This window comes from Pteropus medius, unplaced genomic scaffold (assembly GCF_902729225.1).
Source record: "Pteropus medius unplaced genomic scaffold, Ma_sr-lr_union100, whole genome shotgun sequence".
Classification (NCBI taxonomy): domain Eukaryota; kingdom Metazoa; phylum Chordata; class Mammalia; order Chiroptera; family Pteropodidae; genus Pteropus; species Pteropus medius.
In genome coordinates, this window is record NW_024352149.1 from 2,334,882 (window position 1) to 2,347,274 (window position 12,393).

Sequence of the window (12,393 nt, forward strand, 5' to 3'; positions counted from 1 at the left end):
GTTTATGAAAACTGTCTATAATCTATATTTTGATAAAGACATGGGTTATGTGATGAATGCACTTATCAAAACTCATTGAATTATACATTTAAGATGTTGCATTTCACTCTATGCAAAATTTCCCTAAAAACAGTAAACAAAAAAGAAAAATTCTAGATTACAGTTAGCCTCACTTATAGCATCTCTTCACAAAAATAAGGGCAAGAATAGTCGATCATTTCCAAGTCTGGATATTTTTTTCACTTGATATACATTCATTATGAAAGTTAACAACATGTTGATGTCTCATAAGATCACTTTCATGGACCTTAGATTGGGAGCACATTGACATAGAACTTGAAATTGTCTTGTAAGTGAGGCTCATTGGTGTTAATCTGAGAGGGAGAGAGGTTTGAATCTGATGTGGTTTCTAAGCACTTTTGATAAGACTAAGATGTCAATTATCTTTAATGCAGGTGGGGAAGCAGGGATTGAGAGGGATATGCAGTAAAGTTTTCACGGGCAGTTTAGTTTTAAAGTTACAAAAAAACAAACGAAAAAAACAACAAAAAAACCCCTCCTTTCTCTCTATAATATTCCCCTAATATTCTGATAACTTATATCTCACAATTGGAAATTCTTTTATTTCTTCCTTTTAAAACACAGTACATAAGCTTTTACCATCTTTCATATTGCTTGGTAAATGAGTTTATCAAAAACTTCTGGGATCAAGTTTTGATCAGAGAAGAGGACACTGTGAAGTACTAAGGACCACATGTCATAAGAATTTGCAGATTGAGTTAAGCTTATTTGTTTTATATTGCAAGAGTTTATTTTTGTTAATGATAGAAATATTTTCTCAAGGGATTCAAATAATTGAGTTTACAACAGTGAATAAAAAACTGGAGCTACACCTAGAAAAGTTAACACACAGCAATATAAAGTTTCGAGGGGAAAGGTGGTTGTTTGGAACGTCACATACGTTTTTTAACCAAACAATGTTGAAACAAGCAAATTTTGAATAGAAAATTATATCTGGTTCTTTCTTATTTCAAATGTAATTGTCTTTTGATAGAGAGAATTCCATTTTCCACATATCTTTTGATGATATTTCAGGAAAAAGTGGCATTTGGATGGTAGAATGTAGATAGTGAAAACATAATTCATGTAAATTTAAGAAGAAATTAGCTTTTCCATATGAAATAAAATCAATGATAATATAAATTTAACATGATTATGGGGACTAAAGCAAAAATACAAAGTATAATATGATAATTTTCAGTTTATTGTTTGGCACATATATTAATAAATTTTTAAACATCAAATAATATAATACCAATATCTACTAAAACCAATTAGCATAATAGTAAGATTTCTAAAGCTTAGTTAATTATTAATGTTATAAAAATCTAACTTCCATATGAATTTTGGAACCAAGCATATATCTTATGCTGAGCAAAATGGTCCAAACACTATCTTTTTCATGATTCCCTGGAATTCATGAATATTTCAATATTAACTCATGTTAAACTCCATAATTCCTTATTAAATTTGGTGGATCTTCTAAACAGGCTTTCATTTTTAAGAATATATGCATACATTCATCACAATTTTGAGAAGAACGGAAGGCCATCATACATGTCAGTTTTTAATTTTTATTCTATCATTAATTTTTTACAGAATTGTTTTTTCTAGACTTAATATTTTTGCTTTTTGTCTTGTTTTGTTTTCCTTCATTACTTTACATATACTTCGACCCTTCCAACCTCAGCTGATCCAGTTTTTCATTCTAACTTTCATCTAGTGGAACATTTTCAGGCTTTAGACTGAATCTAAAATAGGTGAATCTAATGGATTATCAAGTATTGTATGAACCTCTATGTCTGTAGAACTGTTGATAGTTTGGTTTTCAAGCTGTGTGTGTCACAGTGTTTCTCACGTCACTCTCATAACGAACCATGCCTAGGGATGTTCTGCGCTCTAATGGGACGTCGGGTCAAAGACACCGACCATCGTGCATTGCTAACGCTGAGGGGTTATTCATCTTACGGGAGATCGTTTCCCAAATGCACACCCTGCAAAGTAGCCTGGAGCCACATTTTACACAGACAGCCTCCCAAATCATAACAGTTGGCTCCAGGAAAATGGCCATTGTTTCCAAACCCCAAAACTATCGTCATCATCCCTGTGTTTACCATGGTATTTATTGTGGCTATCTTAGGATGTGTGGGGTTTCTTGCTGTTTCAATCACTAGTATGTACCCCATTCCATCCTTAAGAATATTTTTCCCCATGTTTGACTGTCATAAAATGAATGGCTCCCACTCATTTTTACAGTTCCAATAATAACATTTTGTGAAAACAACTGAGCCTAATTTTCTATAAAATTCCCCACATTCATGGAGGGGCATATGAAACAATCCCAACATAAAAGTTCATATGGCACCTGTCCTTCCATCACGAATGCAATTAAAGAGCTGATGAACTGGCTTCTGAGAAAGCTCAGCTAATTTTCGTAGTGTCTGAAGAGCGACCACACCTCTTGTTCCTCCATCATCAATTGTTTGAATTAGGAATCCTCTTCCTTTCACTGGATTCACACAGCCAATCAAAGCCGACATTTCCCTAACTGCTGCCTGAATAATGCCATCCTTAATTTGTCTCAGTCGTAATAAATATGGAATAATTCTTTCTTTGGCAGCCACTCCTCTTCCCTCAGGAAATTTTAGATGAAAGGTCAATTTTCCAACCCTATTAATATGCAGAGCTTTGGGTCAGTTGTTCTTAATGCTTGAATTAATGCCCAAGTTCTGTCATCAATGCTCACCTCGGCAATCTTTTCTTGTTGAAGAGAAAAATGCTTTTTCTCCTCTGCATTTTTGTCTTTGCTTATAGCCTTTTCAGCATTAACTGCTACTTCCTGCTCTGGCTGACTCTGCTGACTGAATCATACTTTAATATGGGAGAAAGTACACCAAGATATCCACTACCGAAGCTTGTACACCTTCGGTGGGATGAAAAGGTTAGCAGTGCTCTGTTTATAGAAACTGGAAGAACCTCAGCTGTCCCACTAAGGCTCGTAAGCTCATCCACGGAATATAAAGATTCTGAGTCCAGCAACTTATCCGCACCTCCCCCTTTTCAACATTTTTATCTTCAATTTCTAATACGCCTTGGAAATGTTTCCTTTTCTTTTTAGGAGACATCGTTTGCTCACATTGGATGTATGAATTAATAGGATTTGATAAAAAGTAGAATGACTTTCCAAATTTTATGGTTAAACTAGTTGTATAATAAAAAAGGCTTTGTTTGCTATATCTTCATCTTTATCTATACCATGACTTCTCTTTTCTGAAAAACTCTTTTCTGCTGATTTAACATTATATATTTTTTTCAGAGATTTGATGGTTTAAGATTTTTTTGTTTTAACCAGCCACCGATACTTTAATATTCAAGAGCTTGGGTTAAGTTGAGCTAATCGTAAATTCATTCTATTCTGATTACCAAAAACAGACTTTGAAACAAGTTCAAAGTCCTTTTAAAACAGGACATGAATGCTCACTTTTATAAGTCCTTTGGAAACAGAGATGCTGAGTTTTCAAATTCCAATATGTAAACCATAGTTGCTTGGAGAGTTACAGCACTACTTCAAGTATGTGCTTGACTTTTGGTCCATTTACATTATCTTGCTTGTATGAAATCCTCTTTGTAGACTGATGTGGCTTATCCTCCAATAATATTTAAGTGCGCATAAGAAATGCAATTGCTTGCTTCTCTCTTCCCCAGAAGACTTGCATTTTGGGTATATAGGCTGCAACTGCTTCTGCAGCAGTGGGCATTTGCCTCTTCCTGGCGTTGACACAGCTAAACTTCTAACACAAACAGAAGAGCAGCAACCCAGGCACAACCCCCTCAGTTTCCTCCTACCCCCAGTGGAAGTCAGGTATGGCTTATTTACTGCTCAATGTTTCCAAGGGTGGACTCCAACAGCTAGGAAATGAAACCTTAAAAATGCAAGTGAATAGGTTTTTTCATTACTGGAGTCTGGGATAACTGAGTCATCATTTAATTTGTTGATTTTTCTTTAGTGTCTATTTCACTGATGGTACCAACATCCTATTTAGTGAATGAATCCAGCTGGAAATCTGAGATGTCCTTCATTCCTTCTTGCTCTTTATCATCTAGTTTAGATTAACAATTACATGTCCTGTTTCTTTTCTAAATAGTTCTTTATTTGTCCTCTTCAGTCTTTCTTTTGACTTGTATCTGGTGCAGTTTGCATTCTTTTGCTGGGACTACCATAGTATTTTCTCAGGGTTCCCTATCTCTAGTCTGGAAATGGTTTCTCCTTAAATTCATACCCTTAAAAGTCACCAGGTTATCGGCAATGTAAATTTGATCATGGCAATACACTTTTTAAACTCCTCACCTCCCAGCTTTGCTTAGCTTAAGCAATGATCAGAAATGGTGGGAAGATTTTGTCCTCATAGGTATTTTGTTTTGAGTTCAGTGTTTTTAAATAACTTGATTGTGAATATATTTAGGCCTGTGCTTGCGCTCCTCAAATTTGCCACCCACATCTTCTTCCTTCCCCCTAATCATTATAATGATCGAACTGGCCCCGAAGGAATTTGGAATCAGGGCCCTTGGGGCTGTAGAGTCCCAGCCTTATAATGAGGCTTAAAGGCTCTCCTCCATCTGACCCTTACTCCTCCTGTGGGTGCCAGGTCTGTCTGTGATCCAGGCTTGCACCTAGGGATAGGACTCCGGATTTAGAATGTTACATTAATGTAGTAGGACGCCTGTGCCTAACTTATGTAAATATGATTTAGCTTATTATATCACGCATGTGTGGCAGAATGCCACTATTGTTCTCTGACATATATAAAGTCCATGCGGTCCCCTGGGCAACAGAAAAAGAGCAGCAGAAGCGCGCTCTCCGCAATAAAGTTGGTGCCTGCCATTTCATTCTCATGTTGGCTTCTCGTGCATTCTTTCAACTGAGCATCTCACCATCAAAACCTTCCCTTCTTGATCAGCTCTGTGCTGACACCTTCAGCCTCAGATCTCATATTTTGATGATTCAAAAAAACAGATTGTGTTGGTTTTTGCCTTAGCAGGTCTTTGCTCATGGACTCAGTTCAGGACTCTCCTCCTCTACAGAGAGGCTAGAATGGGCACCTGTCTTTTCTACCACTGCACTTACGATATCTAACATGATAACTCTCTGTTTATCTTCAGTCTCCTCCATTAGACTATGAGTTCTTTGAGGGTAGGACCTATATAATATTAATATTAGAAACTCAAGTCTGCCAACAGTGTCTTACATATTAAAAGTTCAATTAATGCTTTTCGATACTGAATTAGAGAAAGTTGCTTGCAGAAAGTGTCCAAGGAATGTCCTTAAGGTATCTAGATGGCTGCTGAAAACAGGGAGGTAGAATTTTTCAGTTTTGTCCTCAGGAAAAATGGGCTCGATGAACCTAAGTAGGGACTCGATGAACCTAAATTCATAAGTGATTCCAAAGAGAAAAAGTACCACACTCACCTGAGGCTCAAAGCGAGGTGTTTGTTTTTCCTTGGCTGTCTTTTCTTTCTCAGAAGACCTTTCTTTGCCTTTCCTTGTTTTGGCTGTTCCTGATGATTTTTGTCCCTCACTAATTGTATGGGAATCTGGGCTTCCCAAGGGAATTAATTCCTCATGTTTCTCTCCATGAGCTAGAGAGACGTAACAATGGAAACCAGTGAGTCATAATATAACAGTAAAATCATGTCATGTAGGAACAAGGAAAGCACATAAAAAAAATAGTTTAAAGTGTTTGGAATTTTTTTAACAAACAAACAAACAAATGGAACTTTTACAAAAATCTGCATGACTCCCTTTTATAAAATTCATATACCATAAATAATTCACATACCATAAACTCACCATCAAAGTATATAAATCAGTAGGTTTTGGTATATTAAGGTTATGTAACCATCCCAACTAATTAATTTCTAATCTATATGATTTCCATTCATTTTCTTGCCTACTTTTCTTGACTAGTCTCACTAGTATAATATTGAATTGATTAACCTCTGCTTTAATATTTATTATGCCCTTCTGCTTACTTTGAGCTTAGTTTGTTCTTCTTTTTCTAGTTATCATTTATTTATTTATTTATTTATTTAATTATTTATTTATTTTAATGTGGAAGTTTAAGGTATTGATTTGAGATCATTCTTCCTTTTAAGTATAGGCATTTATAGCTGTAAGTTTCCCTTTTAGCCTTGGTCTTATAGCATTTCATAAGTTTTGGGGTTTTTCCCCATTTATTTCTAAGTATTTTATAATTTCTCTAATTGTGCATTTTATTTCCTCATGTGGATATAAGTTATTATCTAGTGTTCTTTTATTTCAGCTTGAAGGACTTTTTTCAGCATTTCTCAAAAGGCAAGACTTTTAGTGACAAGTTTGCACAGTGTTTGTTTTTCTGGAAATAAGACTTTGAAAGACATTCAGTTCCATTCTACTCTTTCTTATGGCTGCCAACCTGCACCAGGGATACAAGCTATGTTTGCAAGGCTACTGCTGAGCTGGAGACCAGGAGATGGGATGGGGGCAAGTTAAAATACCATAGAACTCACTGTTCTGAAAGAGATTTGGCTATTTTTTGAATAAAATTTTTAATTTCTGGAGTTCTGAAAAAGTTGATTCTGACTATTTCTGCCTGTTTTTTTTTTTTTTTTTTTTTTGGTTTTTATAGAGGGGATAATTTTTGGAGTTCTTACTCTGCCATTTCCACAGTGGTCCTCCTGGATTTGTTTTCTCATTTGAACCTTCTGAGTTATCTCTGCATGCTATTTGTCTGGGGAAGAGTTCTGAGAACGTAGAGTTCAGTAGTCCAGGTCTCTCACAGTTGCCTGGAGACTTTGTAGCAAAAGCATGAATTATAAGAAGCTCTGTGGAGGTGGGTGGGATTCCACTCTAAGTAGCTCAGCTCTTGAGCGTGATAAGTGAGCAAATTAAAAAAAAAAAAAAAGAACTGATTTAACTTGTGAACTGATTTAAGGAAAGCAAGCAAACAAACAAAACAAAACAAAAAAGAGAGGAGAGACCACAGCAGAAATATAAGGTTATTAGAAATGAGAGGAAGAATGAGACATGAGGGTAGGAATTATGAGCCATAGAAACTGAATCACGAGAAGAAAAAGAAATGAAGGCACAGATTTTTATAGGAAGCCACACAGAAAAATCACATTTTATCAGAAACTCAGGATAAAAGGTAAGAGAGGCTTCAGAAAATACATTTCTCCTTATTTTTTTTGGTATCCTTTGTCAACCAAACTTGAAGGTTGAAGAAACACTGCTTGTACAGGAATGGGGGCCCAAGTATTTCAGCACTGTTTCCCTCCAGTCTCTTCGTGCTGCCTCTGTCACTTACAGATGGTACAGCACCAGCCCATCATCCTAAGTCCAATATCAGATAACTGGGCTATGACCAATCTCAGTGGCCACAGCCACCACCTAAGATTCTTACCCTAGTAAAATTCAGGTCCCAGAAATCTCAATGCTAGCAAAGTTAGGTGTTAACCATAATTTAGTGCTCCTTTTGTGGTCAGTGCTAGATAAAAGAGCCTCGCAAAAACTGGGGTAGAACTCATTCTTTTCACCTCGTGCTGCCAGATAACTCTCTTACCAGTAATGCTATGCTTCCTTTAATGCAATGATTCATAATTTCAGTGAAAGTATAAATCACCCAGGGGGCCTATAAAAGGTAGTTTTTGAAACCTAAACTCCAGAGATTCCAACTCTTTGGTCTGATATGGACCCAGGAATACATGGCTTTAAAAACTATCTCAAATGGTTCTGATTCAAGAGGTTTGAGGACCATTTTGAGAAATGCTGCTTTAAAAAATGTATACAATTCTCCCTTTTGTTAGAAGCAAGTATTGCAAAAGGATGGGCTAAAAGGAAGAATACCAATGACTTAGAATTCAATACAGCTGAACGTTCCTTCACAGGATTGGTTCTTCAACTTTATTTTACTTATTTAGGATCTCTAACTTTAGTCTGCATCAGAAATACCTGAAAGAATTGTTGAAAAAGAGATTTCTGGGTACCACTCCTAACATTTCGGATTTGGGAGGTCTGAGCCCCCAAATTTGCACTCTAACAAGTTCCCAGGTGGTGCCGAGGCTGCTTAAGGAATACACTTACAAAACCACTGCTGTACATTAAGAGGGTATAATTACCTTTTACCAACACGAAGGGTTATGCTTTATGTTCTGTTAATTCTTTCTGACAACCAAATATTCAAGTAGCAGGAGAACAAATAATATTTTTGAATCTCTACTATGTTTCCTTCTCTTTTAATTCTCAAAGTGTCTCGTAGGGCAGATTCAGAGAGGTTATGTAATTTGCTCAGGTTCTCTCAACTGGTAAGAGTTGAATTAGCATTCAAATACAAGTTCAAAGGATATGTCAGTCTGTTTCGAAACGGGAGTCTTGTAAGTCACCCCATTAGCAAAGTAAAATATTAATTGTAAAGAATCCAGATCTTATAGTTTACTTGGTACCGGTTATTAGCTACTTTTAAATTAGGGGCAGATTATCTTTCATGACTGCAAAGCACTGTAGCACCATGATTTTAGAAAGGGGCAGCTTGCCTTTCTGCCAACAATCCCAGCTTCTGAGAAGTGTTCTAGGGAAAATCTTTTGGTCAAATCACCAAATGACTTGGAGGTGAATCCTGGATCAGTGACTAGATAGGTTAATTTTGGCAAGTTTATTACATTACATTTATTATTTACTACATTTGAGTTTAAATTTTCTTTGTGTAATTGAGAAACTAACACCATGCCCACAGGTGTACTGATTAAAATAATCAATAATAGATCATTAAAAATAGGATCATACCTAGTATACTATACCCTTGTTTTTTAAGATGTTAACAAATATGTGCAATGGAATCTCAAGCTGCTCCATTAGGTATTTCTGGAGCTCTCTTATTACACATAGGTCTCAGTGTCTGAGTCATACGTTTAAGTATATTGGTTCCATTCGAATTACCATAGTTGAATATTCAAGTTTCCATGTTCTCCAATGGCATCCAGTATGGTAACCTTTTCTCCCATAAATTACGCATTCTCCAGAGGCCAGAATGTCATTATATACTTCATTTTATATTTCTGATTTCACTTAATATAACTCTGAAATCCGTATGTACTCCTTATCAGTTGGTTTAACTTTAGTATGTAAAGCTTTATAGGGGATCTGCATATGTTGAGAGCATATATATCAGTAAGATGCAAGAATAAATAACTTACTGACTTGAAAATTATGAAAAATGTGACCCCCACACTGTATATTCATGTAATTAGAAAATCTGTAGAGGAAATGAGCATTGGGGTAAACTCTTACAAAGAGGAAATGCTCAGGGAGGATCTACTGATAAAATGAACTTGAAGAGATCTTTAGCATTATGCCTTTAGGTCTCTTCTTACATTATCTTATACATATTCAGAATACAGTAGATATAAATCTTTGGTGAATATTAAAATATAAATATTACAGAGAGGTCATTTTGATTTTATTATTAAAATTCAGTGCTTAGATTTATATATCCAGGAACTAAAAACTAGTTTGGATTTATCAATATAACTTCTAAACTAGAATACTTGTTAAGGACAAAATATACATTTATCTACTACAATTATATTTGGTAAATATATGTATTTCTGTATATATATGTATATATTTCTGTGTGTGTATGTATGTGTGTGTGTTGAAGTGTGTTGAAGAAACAAAATGATTATATATATATTATATATTAATATATTATATATAATATATATAATATAATTAATATATTATAATATATTATATATTATAATATATTAATATATTATATATTATATTATATTATAATATATTATATTATATTATAATATAAAATGATTATAATATATATTATAATCATTTTGTTTCTTCAAAGACCTTGAATTGAGAATGATAAACAAGTTTATATGTGTTTTTGAAAATAGATTAGTACTACCAGCTCAAGACTCTCCAATTTCTATTCCCGTAAGCAATTTTTACTAAAACTTAGGTTTTGAAATGTAACTAAAGATGGCACTGTTGCTTCATATTAACCAGAGGCTGAGCTTTCTAAAAACTCATATTTATAACAAAAATATCCTAAGTTGTACATAGCTGTATTTCAGGTCTTACTTTTTATCATAGATTGTAAAGATGTAAATTTTTTTTAAAAAATTAAATTATATATTTTACTTTTCATAGAAATTAACTGTTGAATTTAAATGAATAAATGGAGCAACATTTCTATTGACTTTGGGATATACATAAAATTTTAAATACGGTCACCAGTATACTAATGAACAAAAATACTTGACCAATTTCTTCTTGATACAAAGTATTTATAATTGAAAAATAAGCTGTTATAATTAGAAGAAATTAACAACTTAATTTTTCTAAAATATACTCTTAAAATTAAAGCTTGTATGTTCTTAGTTATAAATACAGTTGGCTCATAGAAGTTTGCATATCGATATGTTTTAATTTTAACAAATCAGCTACCTAAAAATTTATATTTATAAACATATTAGAGACTGATTATTCCAAATTCAAAAGCTAGTTAACTTTCCAAAAGACTGGCCAACATATTCTTTCCAATAGAAAATTATTCCAGTTGATTTTAAATAAAATTGGATTCTGAATTTCTTTGCTTGCTGCTTTTAGCAACAAATGTATTATGCAATGCAAGGTTTAATTTAATTTTAGTAGCTGATCATTCATGCATAAAATTGTCAAATGTGATGTCAAAAAAAAAGACATATAATTATTCCTGAAGACTTATTTTCTAGTTGAAATATGTAATAATGATAATACTTTTTATGGAGTGCTACTAGGTTCTAGGAACTATTATACATACATAAATATATACATATGTATATAAAATCTTGAACTTTCACAACTTAAAAAAATAGGGATTATTATTCTAACTTCACAGGTGACAAATTATCCAAGTTCAGGTAGCCAAACCTTGGGGAATTTAGTTGCTATGCTGTATTTCTCCATTTAATACTAACTTTCTTTTAAAAGCTCAATTCATATTATTAATTTTATACCATTATCCAACTCTATGTTTTTACAGTATTCTATTTCATGAATTATACTACTGTGTTTATTTCAGATATTAATATTTTTCTTTTGTTTCCCTCTAGGATTTTAACCTTTATTCAATAATACACCTAAATGTATTAACTATGATACTTTGTTATAGTGGCTTGTTTACTGGAAATCCATCTGTTTTGAATAACTTGAAGTTGAGAAACTTAATAGATCTTAAGGAAAAACATAATAAAATCATTTATACAAACTTTTGTGTTTACTAAAGAAATATAAGTAGCTCCCTAAATAAGGACATTTATCCAAGACACAATGATCTGAAATCGGTTCTACCATAAATTATTTTTCTACTTCCAAGGCAGAGGTTCATTGTGCAAACTATTTTATACCTCTGCTCCATTTCAAAGTGTCATTTCTTCTTTTGTTACTATCCCTAATTTACATAATTTTACATAATTCACACAATTTACATATACTGAAAACAAATTTCTAATTATTAAAGTAAATATTCACAGAAAGTTGAAAATATTCATTTGACTACACTTAATGGTATTTTAAGGTATTCTGCACCTTTTTAGACATTAGAAGTTTACTTTTGAGAGTTAGGAAGAAAGCAACTCATTCACCATTCTAATAGTATTATAGTAGTGCAGCAATACAAAATTCTAATAGCATTGTGGTATTTTTTCCTGAAAAGCTCATATACTATTGCAAATATTTCCTCCTTTGTCACTGTGTGTTTATGTACCACTTTAGAACATTATTCAGAAACAGGTTTTCTCCATGAACAAAGTCTCCAATGGAATTTAGTAAAATTGCTTCCAAGTTTAACAAATATGAATGGTCCATGTGCATTTAAGAATGTGTATTCTATAAATTTCTCAGGTAATCATTAAGTAATTTTTACTAACTAACCAAAATGTGTTTAATCTAGGCCTAAACAATAATATACTTTTGGTTCTTATAAACCAAGCTAATAAAGATTTTGAAACACGTAGTCTAATAACAAAACAGAAAATGTCATAGATATAAATACATATTATAAGCAATAATGTTTTAATGATTACATGACAAATTTACTACTAAATATTTATATAAAATATAAAATGAATAAATAATATTTTGAGTGACATACCTTTGTTATCATTTTTTTCTAAGTCTTTTAGCACTTGAACAAACATCAGTTGACTTTCGGTGAGAGGCCAACTGTTATACAACACTAAACACTGTATAATATACTTATAAACCTGTGAAATAAAGTGCAGTGTTTAAGCAAAATCAAT

General features: G+C 33.3%; 1 protein-coding gene and 1 pseudogene across 1 annotated transcript in view; both read right to left on the minus strand.

Annotated features, from left to right (window-relative positions):
• Positions 1–12,393, minus strand: part of ADGB (androglobin) — a 139,949-nt gene that overhangs the window by 20,680 nt on the left and 106,876 nt on the right. The window contains 2 exon segments of the mRNA XM_039846958.1: positions 5,528–5,697; positions 12,246–12,357. Of these exon segments, the coding sequence (XP_039702892.1) occupies positions 5,528–5,697; positions 12,246–12,357 (282 nt within the window).
• Positions 1,397–5,230, minus strand: LOC120589417 (calcium-independent phospholipase A2-gamma-like; annotated as a pseudogene).